Here is a 25,463-nt window from a genome sequence, read left to right on the forward strand (position 1 = left end):
TTACTGAATTTGGGTGTGTATTGAATATTTGGGTGTTTCTTACTCTGTAGGCACGTGCAGGGAGTTGGATTTCCCCTCTGAATGGTGTCCTTCACACCTAAAAAAGATTGATACTTAATGCTTGGGTACTGCTGTGGAACCTCAAGTAATATTCAAGACCAGTGCAATAATTATTTAATGTCATAGTTGAGATGGAGGCAACACAAAACAACACACTCCATTTTCAGAAGGCTCCAACTGTTTTCATTAGAGCCTGCATGCTTTTTATCCATTCTTACAAAGCTCATAAGTTTGCACTTTACTCATTGGTCACCAGAGACAAACAAAGTGCTGATTGGAATAGGCAGTTGCAGGTTTCTCTTATTTATCCTTCTTTCTTTCTTGGTTTTTATGTCAGTGACCTTGGTAGGAAATTCTTTCAGGGGTGAACATGGATCCTCTTATCAAACTTCCCTCTGGCTCACAGAACTCACTGTAAAACCTCTTTCACAATTTAGTGTAAGGAGAAATGAAGGCACTGATAAGTCTGATAAGTCAGAGCTACCCATCATGAGCCACCAGCAAAGTACAAATATCCTGAGTTCTGGTCTGAAGCCTTGTCACACAGACAGCAGTGACCTGGGAGAAGGAAAAAAAAAATTATGAATAGTGCTATAATAGTTAGCACATGAAAAACTAAGAAGCAAACAACCAACCAGCAGCAGAGCAACACTTTCCCTGAGGTTTAGAAAAAAGAGGGGAAATTATTCCCTCTCATGCTGTTCCCAGTCCTCCTGGGCTTTGAAGGATAATGCACTGAGAGATATTTTACCATCCTGGGAAATCTCCAGCTCAGCTGAAGTGCCAGGAGCCTGCAGGAAGGGTTTGTGCTCACAGCTTTTAACAAAGCAGCCACCACCAGACCAGCTTCCAGTCACTGGAGAGAAACAGAACAGCACAGGGGTGAGGTTTGGCTCAATGGAAGAGAGAAAAGCATAGATACTGATCTCTTCTTAGACAAAAAGCCTTTAATTTCTTTTTCTTTAGGCTTTTTAGAGGTGTTTCTTCTCATCTGATCTCACCTGAGCTCTGAGAATTCCAACATAAATTGTGAGTGTCTTGGAAATGGCATTCCCAGTTCTTATCAGGAACTGGAGCAACAGGACAAGGGGGAACAGCTTCAATCTGGAAAGGAATAAGTTTAGGTCAGATATTGGAAAGAAATTATTCCCTGGCAGGGTGGGCAGGCCCTGGCACAGAGTGCCCAGAGCAGCTGTGGTGCCCCTGGACCTGGCAGTGCCCAAGGCCAGGCTGGACAGGGCTGGAGCAGCCTGGGACAGTGGAAGGTGTCCCTGCCATGGCAGGGGTGGCACTGGGTGGGCTTTAAAATTCTTCCAACCCAAACCAGTCTGGGATTCTGTGATGTTGTGAGCAGTTTTTAAGAGAAACAGGAACATGTTTCTCAAAGTGTGAGAGAGAAGAGAGAGGGATTGCTTGGAAAGGAAAGTAGAGCTGGATTTAACAGATTAAAAGACTTGAAATATGGGAATTGCTTATTGTACTTTGTGTGCTTTTAAAAATCTTACGACCTCTGTTGAGAGTATAAATTAAATATAACTTTTCCCTCACTCTGTCTCTATGTTTTCTGTGTAATAGCAGTGCTTCTGAACATGTTTATGTGGTAAGAAAGGCATTCATATTCTATTTTCAGTGGACTAGAATGTAAAAAACATTCATCATTATTTTTACATTGAAAAGCTTAATTCTTGAAATATGGAAGTTATATTTTTGTGCCACTTGAGAATGATCTGTTGGTTGGGGGCAGGTACCTGAAATGCTCCAATTAATCACCCTTTTAAAATTAAAGCTGTGCCAATCAATATTCTAAGGTATTATAAGTTAGATCTGGAATTTTTAAAGCCTGTAATGGAATGGGGAACCATAATTTTTCTCTTTTTTTTTTTTTTAAATATCCTTTTCATTCAGGCACTTTTCAGTTATGATTTGTATTCTATAGCATGCTAATCACTTAAACTAGTTTTTTTCTTGTACTGCTTGAATCTCTGCTGGCTATACTGGAAAATGAGTTACCTGCCTTTCCTGTCAGTATTTACCACAGCCTAAATCTCATGGAAGGCTGGGAGATGTGAAAGCCATTCTTAGAAATTAAATTGTATTTAGTATTCTGTCACTTTATTATTTGGCAGCAATTATGTACTTGTAATGAAATATGTAAATTATGCAATCAGATTGATTCTACACAGATTATCCATATGCAAGAGAAAAATCTAATTTGAAATAAATATTTTGAAACTCAAAGGCAAATAATGATATCACAAAAATGCATATTTCCTTTTCTTCAGAACATTATGGATTTTTTTCTTAATATTTTATATGAAAAAATAATTTGTGAATAACAAATACTGTAAATCGTGCTAGAAAGTCAGTTGATTTTTGGATAGGAATGTGCAGGAATATGTAAAAAAAAGTTGTTTGAAATCTTCCCTAAGAAGTGGAAATAAAAGGCATAGACATCAAACTTCAGGTATTTTGTGAAAAATCAAGATTCTTTCTATCAATTAATGCAAAAGAAAAATGATGGATGGCTACTGTAATTAATGTAGTCCAAGACTCTTTGTAAAAACTGGTAGTGGGGGGACAAGTGGCCAATTTTAATCAATACATTGAAAATGAGAGAAATTTTCAGCTGCATAGGTCCTTTCCAATTTTGAAAGAAAAACCCAAATGCACATATCCCTTCACCCTAGCAAACTTAATTAAAGTACTCTGTGTGAGAGAAGAAACACTTATTTTCTTCTGCATATATTCAGGAGTAAGGGAGATGTAAAACAGCTCAAGTTTGCTGTGCATGAGTGCAGCCACTCAGCAGGACTGTGCTTCTGTCTGGGGGGGAGCTCAGGACTGAGATCAAACACACATTTAATTATGTTGTCTCTTCCCCTCTGACTGGGTTTTAAGTGCAGACAGGGGTAAGAAGGTCTGTGAAGAAATCAGTGAAGCCCAAATATTTTCTTGGAGCCAGGATCTGAATCACCAATCCTGCTGTAGGACACACACAAAAAAATAAAAATTCATAAGTGGTTAAATAATAAGGGATGTCAATTAAATAACTGGTGTAGAATCTCTCTGGTAATGGCTTTTGGAGTGAGAGATTTTGGTAAGTGTCCTTATACTCCCACTGGAGTTATGTGAACAATCTTCAGAGACACAAATAGCCAAGCTATGCATTTGAATACAGTGCAAATACGTTCAGAGCAAAAGGAGGATCAGAGATAACATTGATCTGTCACCTGATGAAGTCAGCTGCCTCCCAAGTAGAGCTGAGGAGCTACTGCAGGATTCTGCAGCATGAAGAGTACAAACCTGATGTGGTCCCCTCCATGCTGCCAGGTGGGAGCAGCCCCTGAGTTAACTCTTTGTAAAATCTCCTTCCAGTTGGTCCCACGTGAATCAGATATCTTACTTAAGCCAGAACCACGACTAAAATTACATTCAAACACTGAGAATAATGGGAGTTGTATTGTGTATTTGCAAGTCCAGTATGAAGAAGGTGCTTGGGGGAGATGATACAAAATATTCCCTTATTTCTTTCCTTTCTGCTTCTCATACATTCCAGGTCTTTGAGGTCATCATGGAACAAGAAAATGATACCCACATCTATGAGTTCATCCTCTTGGGATTCCCTACCAGCACAGAGCTCCAGGCTCTGCTGTTTGCAATTTTCCTTGCTGTGTACTTGCTGACAGTCACTGAGAACATCATTATCATCACTCTGGTCATAACCAGCCCCCAGCTCCACAAGCCCATGTACTTTTTCCTGGGCCACCTGGCTTTCCTAGAGGCCTGCTACATTTCAGTCACCGTTCCCAAGCTGCTGGTCACCTTGGTGGTGAAGAACAAGAACATCTCCTTCAGCAGCTGCATGGCCCAGCTGTACTTTTTCATCGCCCTGGTGTGCACCGAGTGTGTCCTGCTGGCCGCCATGGCCTACGACCGCTACGTGGCCATCTGCTCCCCGCTGCACTACGCGCTCACCATGGGCCACAGGGCCTGCCTGCGGCTGGCCACGGGCTCCTGGCTGCTCGGCTTCCTCATAGCTGTGCTCAAAATCTCCTTCATTTCCCAGCTCTCCTTCTGCGGCCCCGGGCTCATCAACCACTTCTTCTGCGACATCAGCCCGCTGCTCAACCTCTCGTGCGCCCAGCGGCGATTTGCTGAGACGGTGGATTTCATCTCGGCCTTGTTTACTTTGTTGATCCCCCTCTCTGTCATCATCATTTCTTACACCTTCATAATCAGAACTATTCTGCTCATTCCCAAGGCACAGAATAGGAAGAAAGCCTTCTCCACCTGCGCTTCTCACTTGGTTGTGGTCATCATTTTCTTCTCAGCCACCCTCTTCATGTATGCTCGGCCCAGGAGCATCAAATCCAGGGATCTCAACAAGTTGGTGTCCATCATTTACACCATAGTCACTCCAATGCTAAACCCATGCATTTACTGCCTCAGGAACCAGGAAGTGAAGGACACTTTACTGAAGGCCTTGTGTAGCAGGGCTGCTCTCTCCAGAGTTTCTGCATCTGACCCCTAATGTAATGCCTGGGAGATAAACTTCCAAATAAATGTGTCTGAGTCCCATGAAAGCCTAAAAAGATTTTTACTTTGACAGAAATGGTAATTGGGTTCTCTTTCAAAATCACTTAACAATTCCTTCTCCCGAGTCAATCTGCATGTTCAGCTAAAATCTATGAACCCGTGTGAATGTAAAAGGTTTTTCTAACTGAACACATCACACATCATTCCCAAGGAGTGGAAAAGGCAATAAACATAATTACCTTCTCTTAATGTATTTTTTTGGTATGCACCAAAGGACAAAATTGCATTCTGACTTTGATCCAGCTTAACATGAAACTAGGATTCAAGAACTTGAGGCCCCAGATAAATAGTAATGTCAGCTTTCCTCACAGGAATGAGAATGGGAACTTCAGTAATTCAGATAATAACAATAATTTTAGATAACTGTGATAGGAGACCATTGAAAGTTTCTTCTTTATTAACTTCAAATAGAACTTTGGGAAGTAGCTCAGATTTGGAAAACAAACCTTTACTTTTGGGGAAGAGGGTTAATTTGCACAGTTAAATTTCCATTTTAAATACTAAATGAACCTCCTGATTTCTAAATGTCATTTTCCTGTGGTTTTTCTACATTACATGAGGAGATATAAGCACTAAGAGAAGAATCAGTTGTCTAAACACAGATCTTTCCTAAAATAACATTCAGAGGAGAGGATCAGGAGGAATGTTAAGGTAATTTAACACACAAACACAAAATCTTGCACCAGCAGGCCTGATGATAAATTATGTTGGACTCTGTTATCCAGGACCACAGCAACATTACTGTGTCCAGTTTGGCACTTCCCACTGCAAGAAGGACAAAATGGACAGTCCAGCAGAGAGGTACCAAATGACAGAAGGGTGGGAGCACACAGCACACAGAGAGAGACAGATGGGAGCAGTTGTTTAAGTCTGGAAAAGAGAAGTTTGAGGAGGTGTTTAGCTGCAGTCTGCCACCACCTTAAGAGTGTTACAGAGGAGATAGAGGCAATTCTTAACTGGGCATGCCTGAAAAGACAACAGGAACTTGTTCCAACAAATTAAATTCAGATAAGATAGCCCAAAAAAAAGAGAAAAAAATCAAACAAAATCAATCAGAGTGATGAAGCACCACACCACAAGTCCCAGAAAGATCATGAAATCTCTGTCCTTTGAGCTTTGCAAAGCTTGACCTGGCAAGTTCCTGGAAAACATGACCACCCTGAAATGTGTTTGTGACAGCAGAGTGAGTTAAAATACTCTGGAAGTAAAGTTCTATCTTCCCAACCCAAGTTTTTGTTGATTCTTTGGTGTGGATGTCAAATGGAAAAGCCTGTGGCACCTCAAACTGCAGCAGAAATTGATGTTTAGGGAAGTGAATCTGGCTGTAGGTGCCCACTGAGTAGATTTTAACATTGAGCAATATGTTCAATTCCATCCAGGAAATGGATGCTCTCCAGATGATCCACGTCATTCTTCCACTGGGGAGCCAAGGGCTGGGTGCAGTACTCCAGATTTTTATATTTATATTTATTAAATATTTATAAATATTTATAATTTGACTTCCCTTTTATAGCATAACTCTGCCCTTGTCTCTATATACATCAGCTGTGCCTTGGTCTAGCTGAGAGCTGAAAATGTTAGAGGTACTCAAATCTCTCAGGGAAGCTGTTTAAGCACTGTTCTGACCTCACATCTAGAAGCATTAATAGCAGCTACTGAGTTGCAAATCATTGTCTTTGTCCCTTTTTATAGCTTGTCACTGTTAGACCACGGCACAGCCTCCAATAACCCCTACTGAACAAACCCATTAACTTCTTTTCATGGTGCATGTACCCTGAATCATATCTTCACATCTTAGCAGGCCTTAGGAAGCACCTCTGTAATTTATCCACATTTTCCTTGAATTGCAGGGATCCCAAAATTGGTCCATGGTAGTTGGACCCTCACCAGCCTGACAGAAATGAGGAAAGAACTAACACTACTCTCCCTTCTCCATGCACTGACATTATTTTAAAGTTGTTTTCTTCATGAGATGCCCTTACATTCCTGAGCATGCACATGTGGCTTTGGCCAGAAGTTAGAATTCAACAGCATACCATAATGCATGTCAAATGTCACAAGATTCTTGCATATTTGCAAAATAAATCAAAATGTGTGCCCCAACAGCCAAATAACTTCTGTGATTCCAGCTCTCCTAGATGCTAAACTCCCATTATTCTCAGTGTATGGATGTAATTTTAGTCGTGGTTCTGGCTGAAATAAGATATCTGATTCACATGAGACTGATTTATTAAAAAAATATGGGTATTGATCTAGTGCCAATATCCAACTGTGACGGACAAAAACTCTCTAACAGTTTAAAGTTAGAAAGTTTATGTTTATTCGACGCCGGGCAGGGTGCAGGATAGCTCCCAAATACACACCACGCATTTCAAGTGATTACAGACTCCTTTTATCCATATGAATACTGAATACTCAAAATACAAATACATATTCATAATTTTGGTACGTCTCATTCCCCTCTTTGTATGCTAATCACTCCAAAAGCCATTCAGCAGGCGTGGTTTGTTCCTTGAAATGGGTCAGTGGTCCCTTTGATGAGGATGGGTCCCAAAAGGAGAAAGTAAATGAAGTCTTCCTCGTTCTGACCTTTCTACCTTTTCAACTCCAATATGACAAATGAACTCTTGGTAGAGCTCCCATTCCTTGTCTTCAATTGGTTTCAGAACAGAGGAGGCCCCCAATTGTCTTATGTTCCTAAAAGCTATTTGTGAGTTTGTGTATTCTTCATTATGAACCCAGCTAACTAAACATCATGCTGACGATCAATTATTAGTTAACTACTAACTCTTAACTTCATCTTCATTTATTTTCATTAACTCTAGTAAAGCTTATCTCTAACTAAAATCTTAGCTCCTCTAAAATCTCGAAAGTCCTTAAAATTTACGTTTCAAGACCAACTGGAAGGAGATTTTACAAAGAGCTGACTCGGGCTGCTCCCACCTGGCAGCATGGAGGGGACCACATCAGGTTTGTACTCTTCATGCTGCAGAATCCTGCAGCAGCTCCTCAGCTCTACTTGGGATGCAGCTGACCTCATCAGGTGACAGATCAATGTTATCTCTGATCCTCCTTTTGCTCGGAACATATTTGCACTGCATTAAAATGCATATTTGTGTCCCTGAAGATTTTTCACATAACTCCAGTGGGAGTATAAGGACACTTACCAAAATCTCTCACTCCAAAAACCAGTTAAGGTTACTGATTTAGATTAGGGCACTAAAATATTTTTCTATACTACCTTTCAGTAAAAGACTGCCATATCTTCTGCCTCAGGGTATGTTTTTACTTTCCTCTGCCCTATAAAAATCAGTAGACACTACCTGGTATTCTTTCATTGTTCAATGTCTCAGAAAAAAAAATCTTCAGAGTTTCTTCTACTCTGCATGCATTCACAGAGGAAACAATAACATCCCTCCTCTTTCTGTGATTGCTTCCATTGGGAGATTAACTACAATTTCTGAATCAGACCTCATGAGACACCACAGGTAAATAAAGTGTTGATTTCTCTGTGCTGGTATAAATCACAGCACTGACATGTCAGTCCACACTTCATCTGTACCCTACTGACCATATTCAGCAGGACCAGCTAAGGCAGTGGACTCCACTACAGAAGTTTGAGAACAGTTTTGTTCTCTTTTTAACAGCACAGGCTGAGCCATTCTTATTTTTGAAGGATTAATCTGAGTTAGCTGCAAACAAACCAGACCCAGAATTAAAATTTGCTTGCACTTATGCTGTATCTGAGATGCTCTGTGTACCATCTTAATAGACTTTGTGTAGATGTAAGTATGCTCAGAGCCAGATACAGAAACCTCTAATTGGCTCCTTCAAATGTTTTTGGGAGAGATTTTTATTATCAAAATGAATATATCCTTGTGGTGCTTCACATTTCTTTTAGAGTTTATGGAATATATATGATATAACTTTAGAAATGTTTAGATGTAGAAACTAAAGCATTGGAAATGTGAATGTCTCTCTATAAGCTGTCATTTCTTTATACTGGATGGATAATATATTGACATCAGTCATCATTTGTCTAAGGTGAGACAAGATTTGTAATGTATATTTATCTCCGTGAAATGTAAATTGAAAAGCATGCTTTAATTTTCAAAATGAAAAATTCTGAATTGAGCAGATAAATTTCACAAAGTTTATTTCTAAAAACTCAGCAAAAAATATCTGAGCTTTTACAGTCTTTAAGTAGTGGTGTAACTTATGGCTATGAATTTAAGCCTGGTAGTTGGGTGTCATTGTATTAATTTATTGCAGGTGGATAAGGTTCATCTTTCTTCTACACAATGGGTGGGAGGAATGAAACCAAAGTCATGTATTTCATTCTCCTGGGTTTTCCCACCACTGGTGAAGTACAGCTGCTTCTCTTCTCTGCTTTATTTCTGGCTTATTTATTAACTGTGTTGGAAAACTTCCTCATCATTCTCATAATCCGAAATAACCACAGCCTGCAAACCCCCATGTATTTCTTCCTCGGGAATCTGTCTTTCTTAGAGATCTGGTACGTTTCTGTCATTGAGCCAAAGATGATCATAGATGTCCTGTCTCACGACAAGAGGATCTCCTTCCAGGGGTGCATGGCACAGCTGCATTTCTTTGTGACTTTTGTTTGCACTGAGTATGTTCTGCTGGCTGTGATGGCCTTCGACCGCTTTGTGGCCATCTGCAAACCCCTCAGGTACCCCCTCATCATGAGCCACAAGTTCTGTGCTCAGCTTCTGGCTGCCTGTTGGATGTGTGGTTTGACCACCTCTTCCATCAAGCTGAGCTTTATAGCCCGGCTCTCATTCTGTGATGTGGACAAAATCAATCATTATTTCTGTGACATTTCACCCCTCCTGAACATCTCCTGCAGCGATTCCTCTTTGGCTGAGCTAGTGGACTTCACCTTGGCTCTGCTGGTCATCCTGGTGCCTCTGGGCACTGTTGTGTCCTCCTATATCTGTATCCTGTTTGCTGTGTTGAAGATTCCTTCTTCCCAGGGGAGGCAAAAGGCTTTTTCCACCTGCAGCTCCCACCTGACCGTGGTGATTTTGTTCTACTCCACCACTCTTTTCACCTATGCCCACCCTAAGCTCATGTACACCTTCCCTGCTAACAAGCTGGTGTCAGTCCTGTACACGGTGGTTGTGCCACTCCTGAACCCTCTCATATATTGCCTTAGGAACAAAGAGGTCAGGGCTGCCATGAGAAAGACTTTTACTTGCAGAAGACTCGCCAAAGAAATCAACTGAAGAGTCCCAGAGAAGGGGCTTTGCTCATGAAATCAACTGGCAGTGCTGAGCAGCTGAAATCAGGAGATCCAAACCTTCATCCATGCAAACATTCCTCATATTTATTGAACTAGACCTTGGTATATCTATGCTGGATCTATGTATCTACTATGGTTTTGACTTGAGATGTGTGGGTTTGGGTTTTTTTGCTTGTTTTTCCTCTTAGAATCTATGCTGTCACCCTTCCTTAAAAGTTTCCAGCTGAATGACTGCTCTGTTTTTAAAGATGTTTGGAAATGCTAGAAAATGAATCCCAGATTTGTTTGCCCTAGATGGAACAGAGTCCAGAAAACACTGTAAAATGCATGTGAAAATCAGCTATCTATGTGTGATTTATTTAGTCCAAGATTTTGCAATTATCCCTTGAGAGAAATAGGCAGCAGAAAAGGATGGGTAATTGTAACATTCTTAGATACCTGGTATAGGATAAAAGGAACCATCCTCTGAAGAAGAAAATTTTCCAAATATGGCATTAAGAAGGTATAATGTGAGTAGCTCATGGTATTCACATGGTACAGCTGCATTGTCACTCAGCTCCACAAGGGACCAAGGTACCCTAAATAACCTCATTTCACACCAAAAAAATTCTTTCATTAAGAAATTAAGACAGAGGATAAATCACTTCAATATTTCCTTTAGGCTGCACGAGCCTTGAATCCAGCAGTATTTCATCAGGAGTAATGGTCTCATGCAGGAGTCTGGAAACACAGCTGGTGAATCTGAGCTAAACATGGATTGTCTGGGAGAAAATCTGATTATCCATTAGAAATGAAATGGTGCCTCTGAGAAAACTGCTCTGTGTTCAGACTATCACAGTGCTTCAGAACTTTTCATATTCTGTAATAAACAAACAAATAAATAAATCTGTCAGCAGAGTGCATCTCCATGTGACCATATAAATCTGGGTTTGAGTTGATAACTATATTCTGTGCTCTGTACTAGCAAAATACTGACTTCTCCAGTTTGGCAGATGAAACATTCAAATTTCCAGGGAAGAAACCTGGAAGAAACTTGTCTGTGCATACTGTGCCATGTATTGCCAATTGTTTCAAGCAGGACCTTTTTGAGGACTTGAACACAATTAAAGAGAGATGTCAGAAAAGTTTGAGGTTAACCATAGTGGGGAGCTCTCACCAGAAATGCAGGGTGCTGGCTGTAATCCAGGTATTAGCAGAAAATCTGCTATGAGAAAATAGGTAATTAACACAAAATGGATATACATTAAAATATGAACCATTGTAAAGGAACAAAAAAAAAAAATCCAGTAGTTCTTTGCATTAAAAATCAAGAGCCACAGATACAGGTAGATATGAATTCTTCTAAAAATAGTTAAAGTTTAGACATATCTATTTAGACATCTAAGCAAACTACCCTCAGCTCCTTTACTACTCGTGGATATAGATTATCACCCTATAAATATGTTATTTATCTATAATATATGCTTTTATGTTCAGCCATCTCCAAGGAAATGGGGATCACACCTGAGGGTTACTTTGGGAGGGACATCCCTTTCTCCTTTTTCCTGCAGTTTTTGTTGCTGAGCATGCTGCCAATGGTCTGGAATGTCTCTGGTCATCTGGCCCAGCTGTGCCCCCTCAGAGCTCCTGTCCCTCCCAGCCTGTGCCAGCACTGCTCAGCAACAGCTGGCACATTCCTGTGTTCTCAATTTGCTTTTCATCCTAAATCCAGAATTTACTTCCATACAAGCTGCAGGGAAGTAAATTAACTCTATCCAAGACAAAATCAATACAGCATCAGGCTTGTTTCGTTCTTATTGCAATATATTAAAGTACTGACACACCAATAATCACCTAATCTATTTCTTCTCTTATCTCAGTTTTTCATATATAAAGTGCAAACCATAGCATTTCAGTACTCCTTAGTGAGTTTTTCACTGAAATTTTGTAGTGTGAAGTTTCTTTAATGCAGTGATTTGGCTACACACGTTGACTGGCTTTAAAGCACTGACTTGAAGTGATTGTTTTGAAAAAATGTCAGGAAAATCCTTCAAATAATAATTATTATGGGATTTATTTACAATAACAATAATATTGTTAGATAACATGACACAAATAATTCATAACCAATTCAACAGGGGTTCCTTAGGTGAGGAGAGAATACAGAAAAGTCTTACACAAACACAAACCTTTTGAGAATGAATGTTCTCTCTTGCATTTAAGCTTATTTCTGGAACTTTTCCTAATAAACACTTTCACAAAGTCAAGAATCTCTAAAGTACTGTAAATAAGTCCCTACCCACAAGTAAAGAAGGTAAGACTAAGTCCAATCTTAGCTTTTGGGAAACTTTCCTTCTCTCTTAATCTCACTCTCTGCCTCCAGGAGCTGATAAGAATTATGCAAATGTAAGATAGTCTGGTTTTAGAAGATATTGCTCAGTTGTCAGTCATAAAATTTGGGAAGCCATTATATCAAGAACAGAAAAATCTATCTGATGCAGATTTATTTAAAACCAAGAATAGAAACACCTATTTCATACAGATTTATTTAAAACTGAGAACAGAAACATCTATTTCATGCAGATTTATTTAGCCTAAATGTGACAGACCTGTGCTGAGAAGAATGCAAGCTTGCTTTTTGAAAAACAGCTATGTCCTAGGGTGTCTGAGATACCCAAAGAGGAGTTGTGAGATGCTTTTTCCCTTCCTGGAGTGGCTGCTGCACTCCAGAGCAGTGTTCCCTTAGAGGCTGGGCCCTCACCTGAACCTTATTTCTAAATTTCAAAGGTGAGTGCACTCCTGGAGTCAGAGAAGAGAACACAATTGGTAAAAACTTGCTTTTGTTTAGAGAAGAGAAGCTTTATTGCTTGGGGAGAAGGCAAGGGTGTCTGTTCTATTTTGATAATCCGGAAGGATGTGGAAGAGGTTTTACAGTGACTTCTGTGAGCCAGAGGGAAGTTTGATAAGAGGATCCATGTTCACCCCTGAAAGAATTTCCTACCAAGGTCGTTGGCACAGAAACCAAGAAAGAAAGAAGGATAAATAAGAGAAACCTGCAATTGCCTATTCCAATCAGCACTTTGTTTGTCTCTGGAGACCAATGAGCAAAGTGTAAAATTATGAGCTTTGTAAGAATGGATAAAAAGCATGCAGGCTCTAATGAAAACCGTTTGAAGCCTTCTGAAAATGGAGTGTGTCGCTTTGTGCTGTCTCTGTCTCAACCACAACAGGAGGGAGCAGATTCTAATGGCTAATGAGGTCTTGATTAGGTCCACAGTGCTTTGCTTAGCAGAAAAAAAAATCTACAAGGGGCAGGAAGGGTTCTGTATAAGAGGCTGTGAAAAAAGTAGGGGTAGAAGACACACAAAAACAGTTTTACACTTTGTTGTTTGCATTTTTTATTTTATTCCTTATATTTTTCTTCTTTTGCAGGCAAATAAAAACGGCACAAGGGAAAAATATCTCATTTGATATTTCAGATGTCTGCTGTGAAGGTCCAGGACTCTGGAAACATAATCCCTGGTGGTTTTTATGTACACCTATCAAAGTGTATATATAAGCAACATGCTAAGGAGAATGCCCTTAGAAGCAGTCAGAGGAAAGGCCAGTGATGTATTTATTACAAGGGACTACTGAAAAATCAGCTGAGTAGAAAAAATGTTCAGTGTTCTTTGGCAAAGTGTTCAAGAAACCCGAGTTCCAGAAAAACCAAACCTGGCTTTAATAACTGTATCACAAGGTATGTGTATTGTGGTGTGTGAAATCTGAGCTTTGCTTTGTTAAATGTAGTGACAGAACTGGACTAAAAGTTGCTGTTTTCTCTTTCTTTTATTATATAGAATGTAGTAATCAGGGCTTATGAATACAGTTAGATCTTCTGGAAATGAGTACATTAGGAAGCCAATATTTAATGTGTGTGCATTCTGGACTTTCTGTTTGACCAGCCAAGAGACAGTTCCAGAGACTTCTCAGGTGAATCAAAAATTTTCTCTTTGCACTGGCTAAAAAAGTATCTCCAGCATCTTCATTGTTAACTGAGGTTTTTGTCAGCCTCTTCAAAAAGCCATTTGCTTAAAGCAGTAGTAATTTTTATTTCAATGAAACAATTTTGGATAGGATGTAGGATATCCTTCAATGGATTATATATTTGATTATCATGAAATTATTTAATAAGTTAATATCTATTACACTGAAATAATTGACACTTACACGTAAAACCAGAATAAAAAAAAGAATTTAAATATAATTTCAAATAAATAAGCCAAGACCACACACTTGTTAAATGGCTGACCATAATCACACACGATTTTGGTTTTCTTTTACATTATTGTGGACAAAAGTATCTCTTTTTTTCTTATTCTCTTCTGGCTGGCTTTATTTCTTTTCTAACAAAGACAACTACTTCTAAAGGACTGTTTTCCCCCTGTTTTGAACAGGTAAGGTGAGACTGGAAGAATCACACTGTGAATGCATCTGTTTCTCCCTTTTGACAATTCTGGAATTTAGGACTTGTGAGAGTTGTAGACAACAAGCTTGAAAAGGCTTTGACTGGATACTTGACCTTGACTGCCTAAACCTGAGCTCCCTGCACACAAAAACCCAAAATATTTGGATATTTGAGCAAGGTTATACACAGAGAAATTCTTCTCCAAATTTATTTCCCTTTCCTAAGACTTGTGGGTAAATAAGAACAAAGGATTAAATGGAGCAAAGGATTAAATGGAGCAAAGGATTAAATACATTAAATACCTTCTGAGGTTACCTAGAGGTGAGGTTACATTTCAAGGACCATGGAGGGATAGCTGGAGAAATGTGTTAAAATTAATTTAATGCTTTTAAAAGGTTAGGTACATGCTGGAAAATTGTCTAATGAAAATGACAGCAAACCAAACAAAATACTATTTCTGTCACTCAGCTTTTTACATCTACACCCATCTTTGCACAAGCACAACAGTCACACTTCCCTTTAGATCAATGGAGAAAACCAGAAAATCTTAAAATATTATTCATACTTTCTACAGTAAATATTCTAAAGCTGGAGTGTTTATTTCTGGCCACTGAATTTAAAGACTTCCAAACGATGCGTTTTAAAGTAGGCATCAACCATAGAATATTCAAGCCTAGGTGAGAGGACAACTAGCTTATGAAAATAAAATTACTTAATAGAATTTTAAGGCAATTACTTGAAACATTCTGTCAATTGGTCAATTTTTAACATATTGTGTGAATTAACATTTGAGTAGAGAAAACATTTCAGAAATCTCAATGTTTGAAGGGGTTTTATTCAAGAACATTTATAAAAGAAAAAACTCAGTTTCTCACATGAAAAAAGGCAAGTTTTTTTAAAATAATACACTTGTTTTTTCTTAAAACAATTATCCACATGAATAAGTTTCTCACATGAAAAAAGGCAAGTTTTTTTTAAATAATACACTTGTTTTTTCTTAAAACAATTATCCACATGAATACATTTCCTGGCACATATATATTTTCAATTGTTTTGCATCATCTGAAGAAGCATGTTCCCTTGTTCTTTTGTTTAGGGGAGAGCAGTCTTTTGTGGGTTAGTTGCAATCTTAGTATCAGATTTTTTTTTCTGCCAGTTGAATCTGAAATATGTCTTCATCTATAGAATGAAATGTCTGTTTCTACTTGGTTGTAAAGTTTATTAAACTAAAATAGGTTAGGTAAGCTGCATCCAGAATGTTTCTTTATACTGAAAATAATGTTACCAGTTTTTTAATTTACAAATTACCCTGTAATAGGTGACAAAAACCTGAAGATATGATATATCAATAAATTTGATACCTTTTTATATATCTATATATTTAATTTTATTAATTATTAATTAATATACTATAATAAAACACTATATTACATTTATATGATTAGATTATATATTATTTTAATTAATTATATTCAATTTTCTTATTTATATTATGTATTATTTTAAATTATATATTATTTATATGATATTATTTTAAAATATTGTAATATTTTATAGTAAATATCTAAATGAATAATATTTATATTATTTTACATTATTCATACATATAATTTATAATATAATTAATTTTATTAATTTATATTTCTTATGTTTCATACATCTCATTGTTTGTCATATTCTTCTATAACTGCTTCTCCAGGCAAACTAGCTGCAATCTCCTGCATCCTAATTTCCTTTTGGAACATCATCTGAAAGCAAAGATGGAAAACCACAGCAGGATGAGCGAGTTCATGTTGGTGGGGCTCAGATCCCATGCAGGACCCCAAGTCCTGCTCTCTGTTCTCTTCTCCACCATGTACTTTGTCACTGTGGTGGGGAACATCTGCATGGTGCTCACCATCAGGATGGACCCCAACCTGCACACCCCAATGTACTTCTTCCTGGAGAACTTGTCCGCCTTGGACATCTGCTACTCCTCTGTCATCACTCCCAGGGCAGCACTGGCATTCTTGCTGGGCAGGAGGAGCATTTCCTATGCTGGCTGTGCTTCACAGATGTTCTTCTTCTCTCTCTTTGGCACAACAGAAGCTTTCTTCCTCGCTGTCATGGCTTACGACCGCTTCACCGCCGTCTGCAACCCGCTGCTCTACCAGGTCGTTATGAGCAGGAGGCTTTGTGTGCTCATGGTGCTGGGCTCTTATCTGTCAGGCTGCATCAACTGCACCATCCAGACAGGCTTCACCTTCAGCCTCTCCTTTTGTGGGCACAGAGAAATAAACCACTTCTTCTGTGAAGTTGCTGCAGTGATCCACGCCTCCTGTTCCGACACGTTTGTCAATGAACTCGTCATGCTGGCCGTGTGTGGCCCAATAATTGTGGGCACTGCCCTGGTGGTTTTTGTCTCCTATGGTTATATAGCCATCACAATCATCCAAATGCCTTCAGCTGAGAGCAGGCACCAGGCCTTCTCCACCTGCTCTTCTCACATGGTGACGATCTGCTTGTTCTTTGGGACAGTGTTCTTCATGTATGCTCAGCCTGGAGCTGCATCCTCCCCCAGCAAAAGCAACACCATCTCCATCTTCTACACCGTTGTTATTCCCATGCTGAACCCTTTCATTTACACTCTCCGAAACAGGGAGGTAAAAGGCTCTCTGAAAAAACAGTTAAAAAGGAAAGGGTTTTTTTAGCACCTTTCCTGAAGTTGAGAATGAACTCGGTGTCAAATTTGTAAAATAAAGGACAGAACGTTAAAAAAAAATACATCAGGACCTGCTTTCAAGAGTCTTTTGTGTCTCTAGATGGTCAGTAAAAGCAGGAAACATTGAATAAATCAATGTAGTAGCTTTATTTCAACTAAACAATTTTTGATAGGATGTAGGATATCCTTCAATGGACAATATGTTTGATCTTTATGAAATTATTTCATAAGTTTACATCTATTACACTGAAATCATTGATGCTTACACATAAAACCAGAATAAAAATAAGAATTTAAAAGTAAGAATTTAAGTAAAACTGTTAAATGGCTGACCACAGTGACACACAATCCTGACATCTTCTTTTATATTATTGTGGACAACTAAAAAGTATCTCTTTTTTCTTATTCTTCTCTGACTAGCTTTATTCCTTTTCTAGAGCAGATGAAAGTGAGATTTCGTTTAACCACAATTAGACACAATCCATCTGACCTGTAATTTAGAGGCCTCTTATACCAGCATTTTAAAGCCATAATTAACACTATTGGATTGGACAATTTGAAGAGTACCTAAGAGTACTGAACACGTAAAATAGGACACAAACTCAGATTCTGGCAGCACCTTATTTCTGTGCATTGGAACACAGCCAGCTCAGGTGGAGGCAGCCTCACTCTGCACATCACAGCTAAATTCAGACAAGAGTGAAGCACAGAGATGAGTCTTCCTGTGCAAATAACTCTTTAAGTCTCAAATTTCCAAGTTGGCTCCTCATAGAAAACCCATTTCTTCCTTGCTTAGCCCCAGGACATGGCACTTTCATAGAGCTGGTGGCCAGAGGGATAAGGAGAGCTGTGGTGAAGGGAGACACCACTCCTGGAAGTCCTCAAAAGGAGACTGGGCATGGCACTTGGTGCTGTGATTTAGCCCACATGGTGGAGTTCAGTCAAACACAACCATCCTGGAGGTCTTTTCCAACCCTAAAGGTTCTGTGACTGAGTGACAGACTGGGCCTGGGGGAAGGATGATGGATGGATGAGGGATGGATGGATGGATGGATGGATGGATGGATGGATGGATGGATGAGGGATGGATGGATGGATGGATGGATGAATGGATGATGGATGGATGGATGGATGGATGGATGGATGATGGATGGATGGATGGATGGATGAATGGATGATGGATGGATGGATGGATGGATGGATGGATGGATGGATGGATGAGGGATGGATGGATGGATGGATGAGGGATGGATGGATGGATGAGGGATGGATGGATGGATGGATGATGGATGGATGGATGGATAGATGGATGGATGGATGATGGATGGATGGATGGACAGACAGGTGGTGCAATGGCTATGGCTGTGCAGACAAGGATAGATGATTAGGTGCACTAAGCAGGGTAGGTAGGTAGAAATATCTCTGGCATTTTTTCCTGCTCCAGAAGAGCCACCAATGTGTACAGATCTTGCCTAGAGGCAGCTGTCACCCTCTGTTCTTCACAGGACACAGGTAAAAGGAGCTGACAACACAGGCAACTCTGCATGAAACACAGGCTGCTCCAGCTGCCTGCAGGTGGGAGGCTGTGTCTGCAATGTGTGTTTCATGGCATCTCTAAAGAGACATTTCAAGCCCAGGGGCAGAATTACATCCTTGAAAGAATTTTTTTTTTCCCATGACCCCAAGGACACATGCAAGCAGGTGTCAGAAAGAAGGGAGGCTCAGGGTTAATGAAAACAGCCTCTGCCTAATTCCCAACTGCACCATTCTTCGTTTTCTACTAGCAATATTAAAAACACTTCACGCAATAACAGAGTCATAGAATCTTGGAACATTTTGGGTTGAAAGGAGCCCTAAAACCCACCTCGTTCCACCCTCTGCCATGGCAGGGACACCTTGCAGTGTCCCAGGCTGCTCAAGCCCTGTTTGGTCAGGGGAACCTGGCCTTGGACACTGCCAGGGATCCAGGGACAGCCACAGCTTCTCTGGGCATTCACTCCTGCACTATTAACAAACTGATAAATTGCCCTGACAAACTCCTTGGGTTGCGGTGTCCCTCTGAAACAGAGATTTTTGGAGTTCATTTAAGTTAACAAAATTAATTAAGCATTTATATTCTAGCTTGTAGAGTTATGTGTTGAATTTTAACCTTTTACTTAAGAAACCTGTGCTGTAGTACAAAGGGCATAAGGAAATGCAAATTTCTGAAGCTTATTGCACAAAGAACAATACTTAGGGATGCAAAGAACCCAGGTAAAGAAGCTTCCCTGTCTCTGAGCCTATCAAGACTGACAGACACACACAGATAAACACCAAAGGACCGAAAGCACACACAGAGAGAAAGGGTTCAAAAGTTCAGTCATGAGGAAGACCATGATCTTCAGCCTCAGAGACCACCAGAAACCCCTGCAGGGCGACCACAGCAAACCACGCGTGCCCAGAAGCGCGTGGAACTATTTAAGAAATATCTAATTTATTAAATAGTTTATTATTTAAGAAATAGCTAAATTTAAATTTAGCATGAGAGGAGAGGACAGGCAGGGCCAGGGGTTGAATATGCATGAAAAAGTAGTGCAATGTATTGAATATGGAACAGCTTTGGGAATAAAGTGCGAGTCAGACTGAGGCTCGGGGCACAGGATTTTGGAGAGGTGTCACACTTGTGGCAAGTGCTGACAATACAGAACTACCCCAGGCTGCGGAGTCTATTTATTTATTCCGCGTATCGCTTCACCGCTGCTCAGCCCGGAATCAGGCGCAGCCCCTGGGCCCAGGCGGTCCCCGAGTGTCCCGGGCCGCTCCCCGTGTCCCCGGCCGCTCCCCGAGTGTCCCCGGTCCCGGTCCCGGGCCCGGTTCGCCGCCATTCCGGGCGCGGCGCCGCCGCTGGGGCGCGCTGGCCCTTTAAGGGTCCTCCCCGCCGCTGGGGGGCGCTGTGCGCGGCGGGGGCGCATGCGCAGCGCGGCAATGCGGGTGGTGGTGGGTGAGTGCGGCCTGAGGGAGCGGGACTGTGAGGGAGCGGGATCGTGAGGGAGCGGGGCGTGAGGGTGGGGCATAAGAGAGCGGCGGTCTGAGGTGGGGGGCCTGAGGGAGCGGCGGTGTGAAGGTGCGGGGCTCCTGAAGGAAGGGGGGCCATGAGTGCAGGAGTGGCGGGCGGAACGGAGTTTTGGGAAGGGGCAGGCGGGCCTGGATTGCGGGTGCTGCCCGCCGCCTCTCCGCCCGAGTGTGGCGCTGGCCAAGTGCGCGGGCGGTGCTGCTGCAGCCCCAGGCAGGGCCGCCCCTGCTGCGGGCGGTGATGGCCCAGGGCTGCAGCCGTGACGGCTTCTCTGTCTCCCTCACCAGGTGGCGGGACAGGCTTCGTGGGCAGAGCCCTGACCCAGCTGCTGCGGAGCCGAGGGCACCAAGTGACCCATGTGTCGCGACAAGGGGGCGAGGATCGGATCACCTGGGTATGAGATGATAGTGGTCGCAGCAGGGGGAATGTGACAGGGCTCTGGCTTTCCATGGCATAGAGGGACCCTGCCATGGGAGGCCTAACTCCTCTGGATGTTCTTTTGCCGGGTGCTCCGTGGGTCACAATCATTGGAATGGGTCCTGCTGTAGCTCCGAGAAATGTCAGGAAGAAACTGGCTGAAGTTCTTGGGAGCCTGCTGTGCTTATTTGCAGGCAAGGCTTGAGCAGAGGGGAGGCCTGATGTGTGATGTCTCTGTCACCCCTGCCTAGGAGGAGCTGTCCCACTCCGGGCTGCCCCCGTGCGATGCTGTGGTCAACTTGGCTGGTGAAAATGTCCTCAACCCTTTCCGCAGGTAACTTGATGTTCCACATTGCTGTTGGGACAAGGTGGAGGTAAGAAAGGCCACTGTTGTCAGAGAATGTGGAAAGGGAGGAAATAACATGATCAGGAAGCTCTTGAGTTAACCAGCTGCTGACATTTGCATCCTCAAGTACCCAGAACATTTCTGTGGGCCTGGTAGGTTCTGAGAGACCTTTGGAAGAAAGGTTCCCTCCTGGATCTACAGCTGGAGGTCAGAAATGAGAAAATGAGTTCCACATTTCCAAAAGGACATTGGGTGCTGTGCCTACATTTGTTAATGCAAAATTAGAACCAAAGTTTGACTTCTAGGAGGATCACCAGCTTTGGTGTCTAGCTCATTTGCTGACTTTGTCTGAAGGCAGTCCAAACCCTACAATCTTGTAAGGGAATTGAAGAGCCACCATCTTCCAAAGTTCCCCTGCCTTTGTGCTGAAAGATGTCACATCCTCCCTTTGCTCTGGGGTGAGGGGAGTTCCTGTGCCCTCTCTGTGCCTGTGAGCTGGTGCTGGCTGGGTTCCCTCTTGGTGGTAGTGTTCCCTGGGGTGTCCTTGTGAGGTGTTTAATCCCTGGCTCCCTTTCCCAGGTGGGGTGATACCTTCTGCAGGGAGATCATCAGCAGCCGGGTGGAGACCACGAAGGCCTTGGCCGAAGCCATCGCTGCTGCTGAGCAGCCCCCCCGTGCCTGGGTCCTCGTCACTGGCGTAGGTATTGGTTGGGCCTGGCCAAGACAGCACTCCTGCTGACCTGGAGAGGCTTTACCTGCAGAAAACACAGTTCCTCAGGAGCACCTGCCTTGCCTTGAAATGTCAGCTTTACTGCCATCAGTGCCACTGCACTTAGGCAAGCCTTGCTAAGCTTTTAGTGCTGCTGGAGAGGAATTTGGGTCCCTGTGCTTTGTCTTGGTGTCATTAGGGCAGAAGCTTTTCTGTGTTTTCCTGTGAAAGCCTTTAGGAATCCCATAGAATCAGTTTGTGTCAGTAAGGCCTCAGCTGAAGCCCTGTGCATTATCTCCTACTTCCTGCTGGCTGCAGTCTTTAAAGCTGAGGTTTATCTTTAGAGTTGCCATGGTTTATCCTCTGTGAAGCCCAATATTAAAGCAGAAACCTTCCAGTCAGCTCAGTGTGTTCCTTGCAGGCCTGTTTGGGTTTTGGGGCTGCCTGAGTGTTAGTGCATCCTGCTAAACCTGTAGTTTTTGGTAGTTCAAAAACTTGTCAGCATTGCCATCAGAGACCCTGTGCTGTTCATGTGAGGATGTCCCAGTTCTCACAGAATCCCAGAATGGTCTGGGTTGGAAGGGGCCTTAAAGCCCATCCAGTGCCACCCCTGCCATGACAGGGACACCTTCCGCTATCCCAGGTTGCTCCAAGCCCTGTCCAGCCTGGCCTTGGACACTTCCAGGGGTGGGCATCCACAGCTTCTCTAAGCAGCCTCTAAGCCTCCCCACCCTCACAGGGGAGAATTTCTTCCTTAACTGACTTTCAATTTGAAGCAATTTCCCCTTGTCCTGGCACTCCAGGCCCCTGTAGACTCTCTCTAGCTTTCTTGTAGGCTCCCTTCAGGTACTGGAAGGTTGCAATTAGGTCTCTTTTCCAGGCTGAACAATCCCAGTTCTCTCAGCCTTTTCTCACAGGGGTTCTGGGCTCCTGGAGGCAGAGAAGGTGGTCTAATGGGGAAGGAGGGGGCTTGGTGTCATCATTCAGCCCTGAACCCCTTTCTGCTGTCAACCTGCAGGTTTTTACCGGCCCAGCCCCACAGCTGAGTACACTGAAGACAGTCCAGGAGGGGATTTTGACTTCTTCTCACGCCTGGTGAGCTCGTGGGAGGCTGCAGCTCTCATCCCTGGGAGCCCAACTCGTGGTGTTGTGGTGAGACCAGGTGCGATGTGGCATCTTGCTTAGTAATGGTGACTGCTTTACTGCTGGGGCAAGAGTGGGAAGAGGTGGGTAAAGGCCATCAGTTCTTCTGTCTCTCCTTGCTGAGGTCCTGTTCCAGCCCTCTAAGGATTCTCGTGCTTGTAGGTCTGTGTGTGAAGGGGCTTTTGCCCTTTGGGCAGGGGCACCTGGTCTCACTGTGTTCTCCCCACAGGTGTAGTGCTGGGTCGAGATGGCGGTGCCATCGCTCAGATGCTCCTACCTTTCCGTCTGGGACTTGGAGGCCCCATGGGCTCTGGACTCCAGCCCTTCCCGTGGATCCACATTCAGGACCTGTCTGGGATTGTGTGTCATGCCCTGGAGAAGGAGTCTGTGCAAGGCATCCTCAACGGCGTTGCCCCATCCTCCCCTGGCACCTCCAATGGCACCTTTGCCCGGGAGCTGGCGGCAGCCCTGGGGCGCCCGGCGCTGCTGCCGGTGCCCGCCTGGGCCGTGCGGGCTGTCTTTGGGGCAGAGCGGGCGGTCATGCTGCTGGAGGGACAGAGGGTGCTGCCCAAACGCACCCTGGAGAGCGGCTACTCATTCATCTTCCCTGAGCTGCCTGCAGCCCTGAGGGACATCGTGGCTTAAGGCCTGCCCAACTGGGCTGGGCCCTCTTTGTGTGAGCTCACATGCCTTCCCATCAAAGAGGGGAGTCCTGCCCCTTGGCACTTCCCCATCCACATACAGAAGGGGTGAGCAATCCTTTCCCCCTGTATCTCCCTGTGTGCATCCCCAGTTAGGAATCATCCCTCTTACTGCCACATGAATTTTAACATTACCTGCATATGGGGAAGGGCATGAGCACCTCAAAGGACTGTCACTGTGGAATTGCCCATCTTCCCTTTTGCATGGTGTGTGAACAGCTGGCAAAGCAGCTGGGGGTGTAATGTCTTCTCCCCTGAGAGATGTGCAGCAGAAAACTCATCCTAATGCTGTTGTAATTCCTCCATGGTAGTGGAAATCACCCTTTCTGTTTTTCCCCATGATGACAGGCAAAGAAGAGCATAAGTCTCTTTCTTGGTCTTGGTGGTTGTGGGAGAAGATCCATCTTAGGGTGCTGAATAGAGATTGCATGGAGACTGCCCTCTCTTTTCTTGTGGCTGGTACCAAGTTGATGTGTCAGTACCTTCAGCTGAGTCTAGCCTGAAGAGTTACACCCTTCCAGGGTTCCACACCCTATGCTATGGCAGGGATGAGGGAGAACCCTGTTTTGCCAGCCTGCAGGGGAAAGGGTGACAAACTGCCCCTGGACTGCTTTGCCTTGGCTGAGTGCCCATGAGATCTGTTTGAGCTCAGGAGAGCTGGGTGGTACATCACTGTGTGAGGCAGTGCAAGTCACAGTTTTATTCGAAAGGAACATTTCAGCTATTGCCTTCATTGTGCTTAACTGAGACCAGGTGGTTTTCTTTTATTGATCCCGTGAGGTGTTGCTTGTGTTCAGGGTGTTCCCCTGACTGGGCACTGGGGATATCCAAGCTGCCTGGTCTGCCTTGGGAAGCAGTACCTCTTCCCTAGTAAAGCAGATTGTAATTTCATCATCTCGTAGTGACAGAAAATATATCCATGTGCTTCCCTTGACCCACTTCCATGTCCTGAAGTGGGTTGCAGTGTGTGAAGTCCACAAAGCAGTGAAGTTTATTATAGCAGTACTTCTGGAGAAATACTCCTAGTGTGATGTAAAGTAGGGCTAGAAAATGCAATTCAAAGGCACTTCAGGCAGATAAAGACCATCCAGAAGAACAGCAGTCCACATATTGCTGGTTTATGCCATGCTGTAGTCAGAGTAGCTGAACGATCAGTTTTGGTGAAGTCTAGATGCCCCACTCTCCTGACTCTGCTCAGTACATACTGGAGACAGAATGGCAATCTGCTGGCTTTCCAGGCAGGAAAATTAGAGTGGGACTGCAGATGGAACTGGAGATAGTCCCCGCAGTTAGTGTCAGCAGCCAGGTGAAATGGGACTTTGGGAATAGTCATGAAAGCAACATGGTTTGAGATAGATGTGGGTTGCTTGGACTTTGTCTTTGCTGCCTGTAAGTTAGGTGCAGCTTCCTTCCTTTTCCCAAGAGCTTCAGTTTCCTGCCCATGAGAGTAGGCTGACATACTCGGAGATACAGACCCAGTTCCTTGTGGGCCAGTGCAATGGGGACAGTCAGCAGTGCTGCTTTAGTTATTTCAGCTGAGCTTTTAGAGCCTCAGGCTTCAGAACTTCCTCAGATGATGTGGTCTGCAGCATCCTTTCGTTAGCCAGCCCAGTTAATTGCTGTACCTCTATAAACCTTGATGATTGCAATGGCTTTGGGTTGTGATTAGAAATGAGAACAGCTGTGGCTGGAGAAGAACTGCCACCTTCAGCTCTTCCGAAAGAGGTTTTTTGTATCCCACAGAAGACTGCCACTAAGCAGAGCTCCCAGGCCTTGGACTCTGTGCCTGGATGTGGAACTCAGGATCTTTGAAAAGTTGCCTCTGCATGGTGTTTGTGTCTTAAATACATCACAGGTTTAAATGAGCTCCTGTCATGTGAATCTGTACATGGGATGTGGAAGCACTGTCTTCTGAGTGCAGTTAAGACTTTCATCATGATAAATCTGTGCATGCCCCGTGCCCCTTTCTCTGCAGTAGAGACAGAAAAGGTGCATGTTTGGGTGACAGCAGGCTGAAATCTCGATTGGATGTGTCTAGTTTTGGTG

The 25,463-nt window shown here is 43.0% G+C and overlaps 4 protein-coding genes across 4 annotated transcripts; all 4 read left to right on the plus strand.

The window, feature by feature from the left end:
• The first annotated feature begins 139 nt into the window (after window positions 1-139).
• On the plus strand, window positions 140-4,605 carry LOC110480582 (olfactory receptor 6B1-like). The gene has a single exon (XM_085562002.1). The coding sequence runs from the start codon at window positions 3,509-3,511 to the stop codon at window positions 4,589-4,591; it is 1,083 nt and encodes a 360-aa protein (XP_085418128.1). The 5' UTR covers window positions 140-3,508; the 3' UTR covers window positions 4,592-4,605.
• Window positions 4,606-8,957: 4,352 nt separating this feature from the next.
• LOC110480581 (olfactory receptor 6Y1-like) lies at window positions 8,958-15,294 on the plus strand. The gene has a single exon (XM_021548620.3). It carries the CDS (start codon window positions 8,958-8,960, stop codon window positions 9,903-9,905), a length of 948 nt encoding a protein of 315 aa, XP_021404295.3. The 3' UTR covers window positions 9,906-15,294.
• Window positions 15,295-15,335: 41 nt separating this feature from the next.
• On the plus strand, window positions 15,336-18,200 carry LOC110480580 (olfactory receptor OR9H1-like). Its single transcript, XM_085562009.1, has one exon. The coding sequence runs from the start codon at window positions 16,109-16,111 to the stop codon at window positions 17,036-17,038; it is 930 nt and encodes a 309-aa protein (XP_085418135.1). The 5' UTR covers window positions 15,336-16,108; the 3' UTR covers window positions 17,039-18,200.
• A 1,798-nt stretch (window positions 18,201-19,998) lies between these two features.
• Window positions 19,999-25,282, plus strand: SDR39U1 (short chain dehydrogenase/reductase family 39U member 1). Its single transcript, XM_021548625.4, has 6 exons — window positions 19,999-20,029; window positions 20,389-20,495; window positions 20,770-20,852; window positions 21,444-21,565; window positions 22,592-22,735; window positions 22,946-25,282. Exons 1-6 carry the CDS (start codon window positions 19,999-20,001, stop codon window positions 23,359-23,361), a joined length of 903 nt encoding a protein of 300 aa, XP_021404300.3. The 3' UTR covers window positions 23,362-25,282.
• Window positions 25,283-25,463: the final 181 nt, after the last annotated feature.

The sequence above is a fragment of the Lonchura striata genome, chromosome 27, assembly GCF_050655825.1.
Source record: "Lonchura striata isolate lonStrDom1 chromosome 27, ASM5065582v1, whole genome shotgun sequence".
Classification (NCBI taxonomy): domain Eukaryota; kingdom Metazoa; phylum Chordata; class Aves; order Passeriformes; family Estrildidae; genus Lonchura; species Lonchura striata.